This window comes from Apodemus sylvaticus, chromosome 11 (assembly GCF_947179515.1).
Source record: "Apodemus sylvaticus chromosome 11, mApoSyl1.1, whole genome shotgun sequence".
Taxonomy (NCBI): domain Eukaryota; kingdom Metazoa; phylum Chordata; class Mammalia; order Rodentia; family Muridae; genus Apodemus; species Apodemus sylvaticus.
This window is the reverse complement of record NC_067482.1, coordinates 79,250,951-79,269,116: the sequence shown is the minus strand read 5'-3', so window position 1 is coordinate 79,269,116 and position 18,166 is coordinate 79,250,951. Positions and strand designations below refer to the sequence as shown.

Below are 18,166 nucleotides of genomic sequence, written 5' to 3'. Positions count from 1 at the left end.
GGCAGTGAGGGAGTTGGAAAACAGAAAGCTGGTAAGATAATAAGGGGGATCGGGTTCCAGCTACAGGAAGCAGAAATGCTTTGGCTGCGCGACTCTAGAATTAGAGCCCAGAATAGAAGGGACTACTGGGACAACTGATGCTGGTTAGCTAGATCTAGAAATTAGCAGTGATGAAAAAGAGACCAGCATCACCGAGGTGAAATCTTCTGGGAAGTGTTTTCTGAGACCACAAAAAAACTGTGTTCCAGAGATAACTAAGGTTGTTGCTGCAGCTGTACGTGGCAATGTGTAAGAGTTACCCAGTCAGTACTGGTTTCGAAGGCATGAAGGTGTCATGAAGAGCAGCTGAGGCTTGGCACTGTGAAAGGTCATGGAAGGCCATTGGTGAAGGTGCAGTTACAGTTACAGTTGATGGCCCGGGACTAAAGAGGTTATACAAAATAGTTGAGGCTTGACACCATGAGGAGAGCCTATGAGAGGCTATTAGTGAAGACTAGTTGCAGTTGAAAACCCTGTATGTTGGAAATGCCAGTATCATAGGATGATCACCAGGAACAGCAGCAGCAGTGGAGTGGAGTCAAGCAGAGCCTAGAGTGCTGCAGAGGGCAGAGCCTTTGGAGGAGCCCAGACGTTGGAATAAGAAGCTGTAAAATTGAAGTTGCCTTGGAGACCCCAAGATGTTAGAGATGCCAGAGTCAGGAGATACCTGCCGAGGAAAAGTGCTAACAGGGAGTGGAGCCAGCCCAAGAGAGTGAAGTCTGTTGCTGCTGAGTGCAGATCTGCCAACAACAGTCATCAAGGATGGAAGGAGCTGAGATCTGAAGAGTGCTTTGACATTGGATGTGGAGACATGGACTTCAGAGTTTGCCTAGCTCGTTTCCTGTTTTGCTTTGGTCCAGTATTTTTGGGCTTTATATGGGACTACAGTTAAGAGACTGCTTAAATCTTAGAAGAGACTTTGAACTTTGTACTTTTTTTTTTAACATTGTTGAGACTGCTATAGAGTATGGGGACTTTTGATGTTGGACTAAATGTATTTTGCATCATGCTATGTTTAGGTATGGCCCCCATAGACTCATGTAATTGAACAAGCCTATGGGAGCCAGGGAGTGGAATGTGATAGTTTGTATATGCTTTGCCCAGGGAGTGTCGCCATTAAGAGGAATGTGTGGTCTTGATGGATGGAATTGGTGTTGCCTTGTTAGATTAGGTGTGCCACTGTGGGCATGGGCTTTAATACCCTCCTTCTACCTGCTTTGAAGCCAGCCTTCTGCTAGCTGCCTTTGGAAAAAGAAGTGGAACTCTCAGCTCCTCCAGCCCCATGGCTGCCTAGATTCTGCCATGCTCCTGCCTTGATGATACTGGACTGAACCTCTGAACCTGTAAGCCAGCTCCAACTAAATGTCATCCTTATAAGAGTTGCCTTGATCCTGTTTTCTGTTCACAGCAGTAACAGACACTGGAAATTGTTTTAGAGTTTCAAAAATGTTTTCTTAGTGGTGACTGAATCTCAGTGGGCATACTGGCATGAACCTCAGACATGGCATTAGTTGTTAGAGAGGAAGACTTGAGGGTTGAATAGAGAGAAGGAAAGGTTCCTACCCTTCTTTGGGAATCAGAAAACATCAAATAACATTATTAGCTGCTACCTCTTTCATGTTGGTTCTATCAGAGCCAGCGCCTGTGGCGTCATAAGTGCACTAGAAATTACAGAGAAAGTTCATGTCCTAGGCTCCTCCACCTGACACACGGCCAGTGGTTTCCGCACTGCGTCTGCATACTCTCTGTTTTTAAAGGAATTGGTAGAAAGTAACCTTGGATATTCTGTATGCGCTTATGTTTCTGGTGCTGACGATTGACCCAGAGCTTCATCCATCAAACAAGTGCTCTATTGTCAAGCCATAGTTTCTGCTTAATTTTGAGTATTCTTGATGTTTTGACCCAGAATCTCATGGGAATTGGTATCCAAGGTGGCCCCAGTAAACAGATGAATATTTTTTGGTGCTCACAGTTTAAAGTGCTTTGCCTCCTGAATCTGCTTCTCCCCAGACTGGGGCTTCTTGCTTGCTTTTTTTCCTTCATGGCCTTTCCAGCGTGTTTCCTTTTGTTGTTGCTCTCCCCACTGTCCCCACTTCATTCCTTGGGGACATAATCTCGTTGGCCGCACCATCTCCTTAGAGGCAGTTGCCCAGCCAACGCATGGGAGATATGAGATAATTGCGTTTGTTTGTATGTGAGTATTAGTCCGCGTAGGGAAACTCAGTTGTGCTTAGTGATCCTGAGGGATCGCTCTCCCTTCCTCCCCAGTTTCACTATAGAGCCCAGGCTGCTCTTGAACTTGCATTCTTCCTGCCTTAGCCTCCTAAGAGCTAGGATTGCAGGTCTGTGTCACCAGGCCTGCCTGACCCTAGCAGGAGTAAATGTTCAATCTTATTGTTGGTGAACACAAAGCCCTTAAGCCTTTTGCTGTACTTTAACCACTAGCCAGTCCCAAGTGGCTTTCAAGTGTTGAAATATGGCCAGGTGTGGTACTAAATATCTTTAATTCCAGCACTTGATAGGCAGAGACAGTGGATCTCTATGAGTTTGAAGCCAGTCTGGTCTATATAGTGAGTCACAGGAAAGCCAGGGCTATGTAGAGAGACATTATTTCAAAACACCAAAAAATATATACATTTTTAAAAATACTCTCTGGTACAAATTGAGATGTACCATGAGAGTCAAATAAACACTTAACTTTGTGGCTTAATACATTTTAAAGAAAAGGTTAAAGGGCTGGGAGGTCTAGCTCAATAAGTACAATGTTTACCCAGCATGCACAAAACCCTGAGTTCAATCCCCAATATCTGTAGGATATGATGGTGCACACCTGTAATTAATTACAGCACTTGGGCAGTACAGGCATAAGGATTGGAACTTGAAAGTCTTGAAAGTCATCCTCAAGGCCCAGGCCAGCCAAGAGGACTGTTTTATTGTTTGTTTGTTTGTTTGTTTGTTTGTTTTTGGCCTTTTGAGACAGTATTTCTCTGTTTGTAATTCACATTGTAAACCAGGCTGGCCTCAAACTAGCAAAAATCTGCTTGCATCAGCTTCTGCCTCCCAAATGTTAGAATTAATTGAAGGTGTGAGCCATCATGCCCCCTACCAAACTGTCTTTTGGAAAAAGCCAGGCAGGAGAGAGAACTCAGCAGTTAAGAGCATGTGTTGCTTTTTCAGACAACCAAACCCGAGTTCAATTCTGAGCACACACGTCAGGGGCTGAGCTACCTGTAACATCAGCTGTGGGGGGCCCAATACCTGAGACTCCATGGGCACTCACAGACCACACACACACACACACACACACAAATAAAGTAAAAAATGAATAGCTAGGCATAGTGAAACACATCTTTAATCCCAGTATTCGGGAGGCAGAGGCAGGCAGCTCTTTATGAGTTCAAGCTCAGCCTGGTCTATGTAGTGAGTTTCAGGCAGCCAGGACTTCATAGTGAGAACCTGTCTCAAAAAATTAAGAAATACTATATGAAAATATTTATTTCATATTGAGTTAATTTTGAAATAATATTATTAGTAATTTATGCTAGATAAAATTAAAGTCCCTTTTTAGTGTTTGTTGTTGTTGTTGTTGTTTTTGATTTTTACAAAATCCTTTTGAAAAAGACTTATTTATACTCGTATGTGTGGGTGTTTTGCTGGCAGGCATGTCTGGCTACCACGTGTATACAGAGCCTGCAGAGATAAAACGGCATCACATTGTCTGGAACCAGAGTTCCAGATAAATGGTTGTGGGTGCTGAGACCCAACCTGGATCCTCTACAAGGGGACCATTTCTCCAGCTTCCTTTTTACTTCTTCTGATGTGATTTAGGTGAGGGAAAATAAAATTATAACTTACTCATCACTGGTTCATGACTGAACCCTAAAGCTAATAAGATATATATTTTTTTTCCAAAGAAAAGAAAGGCAGGATTGGATGCACACATCTTTAATCCCAGCATTTGGGAGGCAGAGGGAGGTGGATTTCTGAGTTGGAGACCAGCCTGGTCAATATGCCCATAGTGAGACCCTATCTCAAAAAAAAACAAAAAAAAAAAAAAACAAAAAAAAAACCCCAAGACAGACAAGCATAAAAACATATTTTATAGTAGTCTTGCTATGAGGACTGAAAGATGCCTCAGAGGTTACTGGTTGCTCTTGCAGAGGACACAGGTTTAGTTCCTAGCACCTACATGTGGCTTATAACCACTGGCAACTCCAGTTCTAGAGGATCCACAGTCCTCTTCTGACCTCAGCAGGCACCAGGGATGCACATGTAGTCAAAGCCTTCATAAACATAACATATAATAACAAAAACATTTCAAATGTTTTGTCTTAGTTACTGTTTTATTGGTATGAAGAAACACCATGACCAAGGCAGCTTATGGAAGGATGCATTTAATTGAAGGCTAGCTTACAGCCCCTGTGGATGAAGCCATGTTCATCATAGAGGCAGAAAGGCAGGCAGGCAGGGTGCTGGAGCAGTGGCTGAGAACTCACACCTGATCTGAAAGATGCAGGCAGAGAGATAGAGATTAGGCCTTTTGAAACCTCAAAGCCCACCCCCAATGACACACTTCCTCCAACAAAGCCACACCTCCTAATCCTTCCCAAACAGTTCCACTAACTGGGAACCAAACATATGGGCCTATAGGGACCATTTTCATCCAGACTATCACATTCTTTAAAATATATTAATTAAAAATAAATAAATACATTTTCATGTTTTGGAGCTTTCAGAAACAAAGACCCCAAAGACACCGGGAAATTTGTGTTTGTAGTTTTATGAACAGCTATTCAAAATAATATAATTGGAAGATAGAGTCTATGTTCTAACAGTAATACAGAAGGGAAACTTAGGACATCTTTTCCTGTCACCTAAAGGAGGAAAGATTCATTTCTGCTCTCTGGTTCAGAGACTTAAGTCCCCCGTTGACTCTGGGCTGGTGGTGAGATGGCAGGAGCAGGGGGAGGGGAGGCTCTTCACCTGCTGGCAGACAGGAGGCAGAGAGTAAAAGCAGAGGAGGTCTAGGGCAAGGCATGGCCCCCAGGGACACACTTCTGGTGACCTACTTCTTCTAACCAGGCCCCTCCTTCTACTTTCTACTATCTCCCAGAAATGCCATCATGTTATGCATCTATGAACCTAATACTTATGTCAAAGCCTTCAGCATCAGTCACCTCCCTAAAGCTCACCAGTGGGAACCAAGCCACCAGTACATATGCCTGGGCTAGACAATTCACAAACCAAAATAGACTGTTCAATTTTATTCTTTTAAAAAACTTTACCTGTTTACTAATATAATATGTGTTCATGTGTGTGTACACATTGCATGTGTAACAGTACATGTGCGGAGGTCAGAGGACAACCTTTATGAATGAATGCTCTCCTTGTACCTTAGGATGAGTTCTACAGATCAAAGTCAGGTTGTCAGTGTTTTACCTGCTGAGCCTTCTCACTGGCTCCAGGTTTGTTTTTCTTCTCCTGTGATATTCCTTACCACTTAGAGGATGTTTACCATATGAGGGAGGTCTTCAGTAACGAAGGCTGTCAGAGTACCTCTCGTGCTTCTGCTGTTTTCTGGTCGCCATTCTCTCTCTCTCTCTCTCTCTCTCTCTCTCTCTCTCTCTCTCTCTCTCTGTTGGACACTGCTGCTCTCTGAAGCAGCATGGGCTAAGGATGGAAGAATAATGCTAGACTATAAATTCCTCCTGCCTGAGTGGCTTCTCTGGACTCCAGTGTTCGCCCATCTGTATAAAAGGGGTAGCTTTGGGGAGGGGGCGGCACTGAAGCTTGCCCATCGGGATGGGCTAAAGGCAGTGTGCTCCTCAGTTTCTTCCTCAGCCCCCTCCTCTCACCTGGGGCAGCTCTTCTTCGTGCACACGACTCCCGCCCAATCTTCAAGGATGCCTTTCTGACTGAGTCCTCACTCACTCTCCTGTGTATCCATTCCCAGGGATGGGAGGGCCGCTTGCGGCCAGCCCTGAACCAGGAAGCCAGGAGCCAGAAAGCCAGGCACCTGCATGAGTCCCGGACCTCACAGCCTAGTCCAAAAGCTGGGCATAGTCAGCCATTCCAGCTTCATGGGCAAACATCTGTGAAAGGTAAGTACAGAAGAAGTCTTCTGGCCCCCGCCCCCAGTCCGCTACAGACCACCCTGAGGATCTCTGAGCTTCTCAGTACCTTTGGGCCCAGGCTGGTCCTCAAGTCTCAGACTTGAGGACCAGGCCATGTAGTAATGAGCTCAAAGGGCACAGTGCGTGTGCTCACTGGGGTGGGGTAAGAGTCGGGGTCGGGGGTAGGTTCTAGCATTCCGTCATGCTGAAGCTGTGATGTGTCTCCTACCATGGCTCTTGACTTAGACCTGACTGGGAGCAGATGTGGAACGAAGAAAGTATAAACTACAGACACAAAGAAAAGCTGAGGTTGGGACACAGAAACCACAGCATTCCAGACGGACAGCGTGTTTGTTAGAGTTGAACAGGGAGGGAGGGCTGTTAGGTACAGCTGAACAGGGAGGCAGAGTTACATAGATAAACAAGGAGGCACAGTTTTGGGGATGTAGCTGTATCAAGGAGACAGGTTAAGCTAATCTTGGTAGACACAGTCTCGAAGGTGGGCAGTCTTCATGCTGTAACCGTCCAGCTATGTTGACCCACAGCAGGGAGCAGGCGGTGGTGGGCATGGCCTGATGCCCTGTCAACAGCTGTGGTCGGTGCCCCAGGCACAGCTTGGCTGGCCATTCCCTCTGGGTCTGAGGCTCTGTGGTCCTTGATATTGCTATGCTCATATCAGTAGCATACATTTTTTATCCAGGACTTCATTCATTCAGGGCTTTCTCTATTCTCTACAAGTAGGAGAGCCATCCCTGCTCCTATATAGCAAGGGAGGCCTGGGGCAGCATGTTCTCTGGAGGTGGGGTAGTCACAGGGCTGGGCTACTGCAAGGGAGGCTGGCCAAGACATCCAGAAGCAGGTTCTAAAAGGCCGATCACTCAGGATTTCTCCCTAAATCCAGATGTAGATGTGGAGCACCTAGGCAGGACAGGGTTTTATAAGGTTCTCCTGGCAGTAGCCACACCCCTTTGGCTGGCCATGGCTCCTCTCTCAACCCCAGGAGCTGTGGGGATGGCACACCTGCTAGGCAGCCAGGCCTGTATGGACAGCCTGCGCAAGGACCTCACCGACCTGCAGGGCACCATTGTGGATGTGTTCTCTCGTGCCGGGCCTGTGCGTTTCCCCTCCTGGAAGTTCCCTGACCGAGTGGCCTGTGACCTTGACATGGTAGCCCTTCTGGAGCATTATGACCACGTGCCAGGCGACCCTGAGTTCACTCAGTTGTCCCACGCCGTGCTGCTGGAGCTTGTCATTGACAGGTGAGGCCTGGACCAGCCTGGGCATCTAGAGATGTCCAAACCTTGAATTTTTATTATGTACGGTGTTGTGCCGCCCTGCCCTGTCTGCCTCGGAGTGTTTGTCCTTATCCCCACTCTTCCCTCGGTACCACAGCTCAGCCCCCTTTCACCTCAGGTTTCTGTGTGTCAGGAACACTATAGCCACTGCATAGCATTTTCATCCCAGGCTCTGACATCTTGTGAGCTGTCTTATCTCTCCATCACAAGGCCAAAAAATGGGAGGTGTCTTTCCCACCCCCAGCCCTGCTAGAAAGAGGACAGTTATTTCTCTGTCACCCCACCATCTCTACACTCTCACTAAAGTTTCCTTGTGAAGACCACAACCCAGGCTTCTGGCACTCAAAACCTGTCCATGCAGGTAAAGCAGGAGGGGACCAGTGGCATCAGAAATGCTGCAGGGTGACCTTCCTGGAAACAGAAGGCAGGGTAGTCCTGTAATGCCCAGAGGCACTCTGGGTATGAACGCAGTGCCTGTACCTGCTGCAGGGCTGCTGGGTATGAGTGCAGATCACTTCCTCTCCCGGGTTTGGCATTGTGCTGTTGCTCCTCCAGGCCTGCCCTGCCCTGGCCTAGCACCCCTCACCCACCAAGGCCCTGCTCGCTCACCGGCTCGCCCACCTGCTTCCTGTAAAAGGTGCTGCTGACACACCTCCCCCACGCTCCCCGGCTGAGCTCCTCCTACTTCTAAGTTAGTGCTAGCTTCCTCTGTGTATAAGTGACTCCTGTGTATAAAAGTAACTCCTGCCAGAGGCCACTGAGTCCAAGCTCAGCCTGGGAACCCTAGAGCAAAGGCTGTGGCCTCTACCCAACAGCATGGCCTTTTAAGATGCTCAGGATATATCAATGGTGCGCCGCTGGCTAAGGGTACATCTATCACAGCATCTCCCACCAAGGCCACTCTCGGAGAACACGGTCTGTTTCTAGAGTTGTCCACAAGGTCCAGAGGTTGGACTTAGAAGCAGTGGGTATCTCCTCTCAAGGCCTCAGGGTTGGAATGCCACCCCCACCCCAACCCTTGCCTTCCAGGTGTGTGTCACAAACATACAGTTCTGCCTTTAAGGTAAGTCTTGGCCATGAAAATGCATACTTTCCAACACCCGTGTTCCCTGACATTAGTGCTTACTCTAAACTTGAACATTGAGGTTAGCATAAAGAGACCTAGCTGTCCTCACCCCAAATCTCAATTGTCACAAAGACTGCTAGGCCTGAAGGAGGTGCCTCTGACTGGAACCAGGAAAATGTACATACACCCTTGCCCTGCCCTGCCTGCCTGGGACATTGGGATGCTCTTGCAGTTTCGTTCTGCCATCTGTAAAGGAAGATGGCCACTCACCCAGAACTTTCCAAGCCAGGCCGCCTTTCCCCAGCTCAACTGGGAAACCACAAAACAGAAAGCACTGCCCTCCAGGCAGCCACCGAGGACACCCTGTGAAGTGGCCCTGGGCTGAACATGAAGCATGGGCTCTCTCTAGTTCTCGATGTCCAGGTCAATCCCCCAGAACTCAAAGCCCCCAAGTATGTGAAGACTGTATTAGTACCAACTTTGGCCTCAGCCCACCCTAGCCTCTGCCCACAGGCTCCTGCTGCTGCTTCAGAGTTGTGCCAGCTACGTGGAAAACCTCAGCTTGGAGCAGATGATGCCTCCTGCCCGGGCTGCAGGGCCGTGCATGTCCGTGGGGCTTACAGTGAGGCGCTTCTGGAGCAACCTGCTGAGGCTTGGCGTGCTCTACCAGCAGGCAGTGCCCCAGGTGGGTCGTCCCGGCCCTCACAGACGGTACAGTTCTAGCTTCTTACCACGTCAGCACATGCACCCCATCCTTTGCTGGATCCCCACTGCCCACATGGACCGTTAGCCTAAAGTCCCCCATTCTAGGCCTGCTAGCTGTGCCTTGGAAGTCATGTCTAGCTTCCAGTATTTGCCATTTATGCAAGTGAGATTTTAGAAAATGCCTTCCCATTCTGAACCTCAGTGTGTTCATCTGTGGGTTTTATATGAGCCTGGTTTGCTAACAGGATATCAAATCTCTCACAGTCATCCTGTGAGAAAGCACACTGTCACTGTGAGGGAGGGAGAGGAGCCTGGTACAGAGAGGTTAGGGTGGCATGAGAGCAGGCAAGAACCCAGCAGCGATAGCTGTAACTGACACCCACCGTTACAGCTAACCGCTACCCTCTCCGTTCCCTGCACATTTAACCAGGTAAAGCCCAGGGTGGGAGCAGAGAGCAGAAAAGAGGCCGGGCCTTGCTTACGTCCAAGAGAAAAAGAAGGTTCTCTGTGATTTATGCAAGTTTACTTAGCATCTGAAGATCTAACCATTGGGCAAGGCTGTCACCAGTATCTCCTGGAACTGGTTACCTCTCACACCTATCTCCCTCACCTGCCTTTCCTTTCTTTTCTTGACCCCAGAAAAGATCAAACCAGGGAGAGATTTCCATCAACAAGCCCACAGCTAAGGGTGAACCAGCCAGGAGCCCCGAATGTATGACTGCCAAGTTCATCAAGCCTCCCTCCCCGGTGCCAGGCTTGCCTGTGATCTGCCAAGGGCTGCAGAGCATCCCTGTCAGAATCTCCCTGCGGAGCCCAGGTGGGACCTCTGAGAAAACTAAGAGCGTCCACTCCCAGACGGTCGAGACAGCCTTGGTGCCCTGTGATGCTTGCACCAGTGTCCAGGGCAGCTTGTGGGAGGTGGGCAAGGTGGTTATCAGCCTATGTCAGAGCCAAAACTTGCCTTCATCCTTGGGCCAGTTCCAGAAGTTGGTGCAGGACAGCCTGGGGCTTAAACCGCTGCCAGCTGCCACTGTGGGCCACTGGGCAGCGGAGCAGAACAAAGACCTGACTCGTCTCAATAAACATGTGGGGGCCCTCACCCAGCTTGTTGGGCCCCTCAGAGCCCAGCTGGAAGAGGCTGAGGGGCAGAAGGATGGACTGAGGAAGCAGGTGAGCGAGCTGGAGCAGAGCCTGCGGCAGGAGCAAGGGGAGCGGCAGCGGCAGACAGAGGAGGCCGAGCGGACCCTGGCCAAGTGCGAGCATGACAGGCAGCAGCTGCTCACAGGTCTGCTCCCCAGAGGCCAGACACTGGCATGACCTTAGGATGACCATCCCTCCTCCCAGTCAGAGACCAGGCTTTGAGTCCCAATAGTCTGCATGGAAGAAACCCAGGCTGGGGAATGGCCAGAAGTTCCAGGACAGGAAGGCAGCAGGAAGGGTGTAGGCATCCAGCTGGTGACATTGAGCTGCTGGCTGGAGCTCTGTCCTCTTAGGGATAATTCCTGGACCCCAGCCTCAGACTTGTCCCATCAGAAGGGGAGAGGGCTGCAGTGTTATTCTAACTTCACTCTAGATGGTCACTCCCAAGCCCACCCCCACACCCCTGCCTCAACAGAGCAGCCTCTCGGCTTTGTCAAAAGCTCTTGGGCAAAAGGAAAGTATTGGGGCTACTGTTGCTGGCTGAGGGCTTAGGGCAAGAAGTCACTGTCATCTCTGAGTCTCACCATTGTATCTGTGGAGAGCACCGGGTCCAGACAGCCATAGGTAATGCAGCTACCTGCCTGTGGAGCATGGCAGGACCCAAGGACCCCCAGGATTACCCCAGGCCTCCCTCAACACCTCAAGTAGCCCCTGCAGCCTTCACCATACAGGCTGCACTGGGCTTAAAGGCCACAGACCCAGGTGATCCTCTGAAAGGCCTCTCTCTTGGCTGCTGTAGAAACGTGTGACCTAAAGACAAAGGTGGCCATTCTGGAGGGAGACCTGAAGCAGCAGCAGAAGTCCATGCAGGCCATGGGTAAGGCCCTTTGTGGGACCCCCCATCCACATCTCCAACTCACTCACTGTATAGCCAGACATGTTTCCATTCCAGGCTTCTAGAGTAAAGAGAGTGGGAACCACAGGGGGAGTCACAATATCAGTGGGCCAAAATGATACAAGTGCCTTCTGTATTTCATTCCCACCTCATGGCATTCTGAGCCCCGTGTTGTGATCCGGGCTTCAGATCTGTCATGCGACCTCCCCTTTTCCCAGCCAGAGGTGTTTTAGAGACTCTGATGCAGGGCTCCCTCAATCCCACAGAGGCAAAGGCCCAGCAGCTGGAGGAGGAAGGTGAGCGTAGAGCAGCCGCTGAGAGGCAGGTGCAGCAGCTGGAGGAGCAGGTGCAGCTGCTGGCAGGGCGGCTGGACGGGGCTAGCCAGCAGATCCGCTGGGCCAGCACAGAGCTGGACAAGGAGAAGGCCCGCGTCGACAGCATGGTCCGTCATCAGGAGGTGAGTGAGGCCTTCGTCCCTGCCACAGTAGGAGCAGGTAGATACCCCTGTGGTCTTCCATTTAGAAAATGAACCCATTTATAAACTGAGTTTGGCGAGGTTAAAGAAGTTGCCCCAGGCCACATAGCCACTCAGAGGCAGAGCCGAGACTTTATATTCAATATATACCAGGGTATTGGGGTTTCAGTGATAAAGGCAAATGTGACACTAGAGACTTCATGAAAAGGGAGTGGGAGCTGTATGACTGGAAACAAGTTGGGTCATCTGCTGCCTTCTAAACAGTGGGCCCTGGACTTATCCTGACTGGGCGTACATCTGTCTGCTGCCTTCCACACTCCGACATCTGCATGCTGGTCTCTGTATCCAAACGTAGCACAGATTGCATAGATCCTAAGTCCCACACCCACCGTAGCCTCCTAAGTCCAGGGTGGCTAGTTTGGCCACAGGGTCCTTACATCTGCCCTGCCTGTCCATCCCTATTTAGTCCCTGCAGGCCAAGCAGAGGACTTTGCTACAGCAGCTGGACTGTCTGGACCAGGAGCGGGAGGAGCTGCGGGGAAGTCTGGATGAGGCTGAGGCCCAGCGGTCTGAGTTGGAAGAGCAGCTGCAGAGTCTTCAGAGCGACAGGGAACAGGGACAGTGCCAGCTACAGGCCCAGCAGGTATGGTGGGGTAGGGTGAGAGGGAAGGCAGCCTCACCTCTGAGGAGCCGCCAACATTGTTGAGTGTCCCTGCACTTTTTCTGTGTCCCCAAGGGGGCGTAGAGCCAGGTCTGAGCTTTTCTTTGCCCTCAGGAACTGCTGCAGAGCCTGCAGCAGGAGAAACAGGACCTGGAACACGTGACTACAGACCTGCAGCTGACCATCTCTGAGCTGCAGCGGCAGCTGGAGGAGCTGAAGGAGCGGGAGCGGCTGCTGGTGGCTTTCCCAGACCTGCACCAGCCAGAGGAGGCCCAGATCCAAAGTAGGGGCCTGGGGGTACTGCCAAGGGGGGGTGGGGCCCGTTTGGGCGTAGAGCTTGCCTGGATGTGACTGGGGTTTGCTGCTGTTCTCACCCTCAGCAAGAGGAGGTGGAGGCAGGAGGGCGAGCCGTGTGTCTCGAGAGCCACCATGAGCCACAAGCACTGTGCCCTTGGCACCTTAGTGGACCCAGCATAGGCCTGTCTTCCTTCAGCACATGCTCTGCCCACATGCCAGGCTTGGTTCAACCCCAGACCTCCTCTCCTTCTGTCATACTCCATGGACCATTTTCAAGGACACAGGCCCACAGCCCAGTGTCCTGGACCCCATGGTCAGGAGCGCTGGGTACCTGCACTGGCATAGGATCCTGTCAGGACATCTAGTGTTCAGCTGGTCACAGTGAGAGTCACTGCTGAACACTTGGTGCCAGCCCTGTCTGCTGCACACAACTGCCTCATGAGGTTGACCACACCCTCTTCTTTTAAAGTTAAAAACCTTTGTGTACATTTTAGTTGTGTGTGCACCTGCTACCACAGGAGTGTGGTCAGAAGACAAACAAGGAAGTTGGTTTTCTCCTTCTGCTATATAGGTTCAGTGTCAGGAATCAAGCTCAGGTGACTTGGTGGCAAACATCTTTCTTTAGCTGCTGATCCCTCTCACCAGCCCTACACATTTTTTAAAATATTTCTTTTGTGTATGGTGTTTTGGGTCTATCTATCTATCTCTATGTACTGTGTTAGTACCTGGTGCCTGAAGGCCAGAAGCCAGGGCAGCTCCTCTGGAATAGGAGTTGTGAGCTGGAAATTAAATCCTGGCTCTAACCCGACACCCTTTTTATAAATTAGGAAACTAATGCTTGAGTTTATAGGGCTGGATGCTTTCATTCCCCCACCAGACACTGTGTAAGGAGGACCATACACGATGACCTGTGACCCAAGACCCAGTAGTGCCATTGCCAGGCCAAAGACAAGTGGCCTTGAATAAAATACATTGTTTTTTTTTTAAGATTTATTCATGTATTTATGTATCTAAGTGCTCTGTCTGCATATATGTCCACACACTAGAGGAGGATATATCAGACCCCATTGCAGATGGTGCATATCTGTCCACACACCAGAGGATATAGCAGACCCCATTGCAGATGGTGCATATCTGTCCACACACCAGAGGAGGATATAGCAGACCCCACTGCAGATGGTGCATATCTGTGCACACACCTGAGAAGGATATAGCAGACCCCATTGTAGATGGTGCATATCTGTCCACACACCAGAGGAGGATATAGCAGACCCCACTGCAGATGGTGCATATCTGTGCACACACCAGAGGAGGATATAGCAGACCCCATTGCAGATGGTGCATATCTGTTCACACACCAGAGGAGGATATAGCAGACCCCACTGCAGATGGTGCATATCTGTGCACACACCAGAGGAGGATATAGCAGACCCCACTGCAGATGGTGCATATCTGTGCACACACCTGAGAAGGATATAGCAGACCCCATTGTAGATGGTGCATATCTGTCCACACACCAGAGGAGGATATAGCAGACCCCATTGTAGATGGTGCATATCTGTGCACACACCAGAGGAGGATATAGCAGACCCCACTGCAGATGGTGCATATCTGTGCACACACCAGAGGAGGATATAGCAGACCCCATTGCAGATGGTGCATATCTGTTCACACACCAGAGGAGGATATAGCAGACCCCATTGCAGATGGTGCATATCTGTGCACACACCAGAGGAGGATATAGCAGACCCCATTGCAGATGGTGCATATCTGTGCACACACCAGAGGAGGATATAGCAGACCCCATTGCAGATGGTGCATATCTGTGCACACACCAGAGGAGGATATAGCAGACCCCATTGCAGATGGTTGTGAGCCATGATGGTTGGAAGAGCAGCCAGGGCTCATAACCACTGAGCCACCTCTCCAGATCCAAGATCCACTGTTTACTCAACACCCAAATCTGCAGGATCTAGGACTCCCCTGACTCTCTCACCGTCACGATGGGTTGGCATCAGGGTGGGAAGAAAAACCTGAGAAGGAGGATGTGCTGGATGCCTGGGGTGCTACCCCTCTCCACCCTCTGAGGCCCTGTCCAATTAGACACAAGAGGCAGACTCGGTGAGGTGGGGCTCCAAATGTGTCTCTGCAGGCTCTAGCGATGTCACGCATGACATGGAGAGGCAAGTGCAAGCCAATGATATCCGTATCCAGGTCCTACAGGAGGAGAATAAGCGGCTCCAGGCGATGCTGACCAAAATCCGAGAGGTGGCCCAGCAGGGAGGCCTCAAGGTGAACCTTTGAAGGACTTGGGCACTTTATTGGGAAAGGGGTCCCACCAGGCAGGATTTGAGATTGTGCCATGAGAGCCTGCCTCATGACGTGTGGCTTTAGGCCACACTTGAAAAGTTACTTGTATATGTCAGAAAGTATGAGACTAGGAAGCCCGAGCCTTCCAGCTCACAATCTCACTACAGCCCCTCATTAGCTTACTTGAAGAGTCAGTATATATTGCCTGCCCCAGGGTTGGCAGGCGAGGGTGGTCCTTGGGTGGCTTCCCAAACCCTGTCTCTTAGTGAAGAGCACTTGTGGGAGTAGCTTGGGATTCTGCCTCTCTGTGTACCTTGGGATGCTCCACAGTGTAGGGAGGGACTCCTGCCCTGCTGCGCTCTATTTTCTTTACAGATGGTCCCGCAGGGCCAGCTCTGGTCCCCTCCCTACAAGGGTATCCAGGGAGCAACACCTCCAGCCCAGGCCCAGGGTGCATTCTCGGGGTGAGTAAGGCTTTCCTTGAGGCCGGGCAGATAAGTCAGAAGTGAGATGGTGCCTTTGACCACAGAGGATGTTGTTCCTGTCTTCCTCAGACCCACAGGCAAACGGCAGTCTCCAGGCAGCAGGACAAGCAGTACAGGCAGGACCCATCCTGGCGGGCCCCGACAATCCCCCTCTCGGCCGCCCGGCAGCTTGCCCAGCAAGTTCTCTTTGGGGGATGGAACCCACTCAGCCACCCAGAACCCCATAAGGGCCTTGGCCAGGCTGAGGAGAAAGCTTTCACCGAACCGTCAGGCTGGTTCTGCATACCCATCCCAGGAGCGGCCAACGTAACCCGCAGCAGGGGTAGGGCTGGGCAGGTGGCTAGCAAGCCCCATGGAATAAAAGCCCCAGCCATCTGCCCACAGCGATCTTGGCCTCAGCGTGGCTGAGCTGGGGGAACAGACCTTCCCTTCTTGTTGGGTAAGGTCCTCTGTGATCCCACCATGCAGGTCGCTGACCAATAGAAGCCTCACATTGAGTTGGGAGCTTCCTGTTTGCACTGTGGGAAGGCCACGTTGACGGGCAGCGCCTGAGCCACAGTGAAGCACAGCCTTTGCGTCCCATAGAAAGGGCTGAGGGGTAACTCCAGACTCACTGGCCAGCACACAGGGTAGGGCTTGGGTGCGAGGACACATCTGAAACGAGGAGCCAGCTAGGAGCTGCCCTCCGGGTCAGCAAGGCAGGCAGAGAACTGTGCTGCCTTTGCCTTGCACCTGGGCTCTGCATCTGGTACAGGACCATAGGGCACCAGGCAGCTCAGCAGGAGCTTGTTCCCCTAGGAACTACTGGGAGATCCGTCTTAAGTCCTAGAGGTCAGAGCCCCACCATACCATTAGAATTAGACCTTGGGGCTCACCCAGTACTGGATGACACAAGGTCAAGCAAGGATGCTACCAGCCTCGCCATGTACACAGTGGGCATTCTTCTAAGCAAGCCACTAGCCTACCTTGAGTCATGTTTGTGATGGGCAGGGTCTAAATTTTTACTGAGGATGTCTCAGGGCACACTCGCCTAGTGTGGGGGCATTATTTATTGTGTAGTGGGTTGAGTGCCTAAGTTTACAGTGAAGGATCAGTGGCCAGGTCTCCCAACCTGCTCCTTTTTGGGGGGAGGGGTGTATTTCAAGATAGCACTTCTCTGTGTAGCCCTGGCTGTCCTAAAACTCTGTAGGCCAGGCTGGCCTTGAACTCACAGAGATCTACCTGCCTCTGCCTCCTGAGTGCTGGGATTAAAGGTGTGTGCCACTACTGCTGGCCCAACTCTGCTTCTTAACAGCCAGGGGTTCTGGGGGCTACTGGATACTTTAGCTACTCTACCAAGGGAGAGCCAGCTTTGGGGAGAGCTCCCTGAGAGAGACCCTGTGACTGCGAATATCCCAGGCCTCTGCTGAGTCAACATCCACTTATTAGCTCTCACTTGTGCCAGTCAGTAGTAGGCTAGACCTTTCTCATCTAGGTGACACATACCCTAGGGAGGCTGAAACAGGAGGATTGAGAGCTTAAGGCTAGCCTATATAGCAAGGACCTAGCTCGGACAACAGATGGACAGGCACAGAACAATAGGAAACAGTCAAGTGTCCCGACGTCCACATCCGTCTGTCTGACCAGGTGCTTTGCTCAGGGTGCTCGAGGGGGAACTAAGGTAGCACTCAGGATGGCCCCTTTAGATGGCGCTGGGCAAGAGTCCTCTTACAAGCTCCTGGCTGTGACAGAACTTGATGCTTAGGCTTAGGCTGTGGGGCTGAGGTCCCCAGCCCTTGCTGCTCTTGCCTGGCCTCTTATTCACACTACCCATCTTCAAAAAGGCAGCAGAGGTGGGCATGGTAGCACTTTAATTCTAGTACTCAGGAGGCGGAAGCAGTATCTCTTTGAGTTTGAGGCTAGTCTGGTCTGTATAGAAAGCTCCAGAACAGCCAGGACCACATACAGACCCTGTCTCAAAAAGAAAAAAGGAAGAAAAGGGGGTGTGTGCAGCAGAGAATGACTAGAATGCACTCCTGCATGGAAAGCCCTTCAGTCCCCGACTTCCTCCTGCTTCCCACGGCGCACGTGTTGGCCAGATGCTCTCCTCATTTTTATTGTTATTGTTTAGTGTTGGGAACTGAATTCAGACCCTTGTGCATTCTATGCAAGTGCTCTACCAGCTCGCCATGCCCCAGCCCTTGCCTCTCTCAGCTGAAGGTCACTTTACGTAACTCACTCACAGGGGCTAAGACTTTTTAGAGTCACTATTTTAAAGATTATTCAAGGGATGATCTTGCAGCCCATGAGTGCAAGGCCTTGAGGAATGTAAGAATTCTACCTGTTCCCAGCAAGAGAAACCAAGGTGACTGGCATTTTGTTTGTTTTTCTTTTTGAGAATAGCCCAGGCTGACTTAAAACTCACTGTGCAGCCAAGGATGATCAGGAGTGTATGGTCCTCTGATTCCCCTTCCTAGAGGATACAGACCAGGGATTACAGGGACTGCCCCGTAGCCCAATTTAGTCTTGAACTTTTTGCTTTGTTTTGTTATTTTGAGACAGGGTCTCTCTCTCTGTGTAGCCCTGACTGTCCTGGAGCTCACTATGTAGACCAGGCTGGCCTTGAACTCACAGAGATCTGCCTTCCTATGCCTCACCAGTACTAGGATTAAAGGGGTGCACTACTGTGCCCAGCTGGTCTTGAAC

The 18,166-nt window shown here is 50.6% G+C and overlaps 1 protein-coding gene across 1 annotated transcript in view; it reads left to right on the top strand.

Annotated features, from left to right (window-relative positions):
- The window catches only part of Ccdc157 (coiled-coil domain containing 157), an 18,774-nt gene extending 608 nt beyond the window's left edge, over positions 1–18,166 (top strand). The window contains exons 2-12 of the mRNA XM_052199677.1: positions 5,993–6,140; positions 7,153–7,411; positions 9,027–9,198; positions 9,858–10,503; positions 11,158–11,235; positions 11,520–11,710; positions 12,195–12,371; positions 12,504–12,672; positions 14,839–14,978; positions 15,372–15,460; positions 15,551–18,166. Coding sequence (XP_052055637.1) covers positions 5,993–6,140; positions 7,153–7,411; positions 9,027–9,198; positions 9,858–10,503; positions 11,158–11,235; positions 11,520–11,710; positions 12,195–12,371; positions 12,504–12,672; positions 14,839–14,978; positions 15,372–15,460; positions 15,551–15,791 — 2,310 coding nt within the window. The 3' untranslated portion in view covers positions 15,792–18,166. The remainder of the gene's footprint in view (positions 1–5,992; positions 6,141–7,152; positions 7,412–9,026; positions 9,199–9,857; positions 10,504–11,157; positions 11,236–11,519; positions 11,711–12,194; positions 12,372–12,503; positions 12,673–14,838; positions 14,979–15,371; positions 15,461–15,550) is intronic.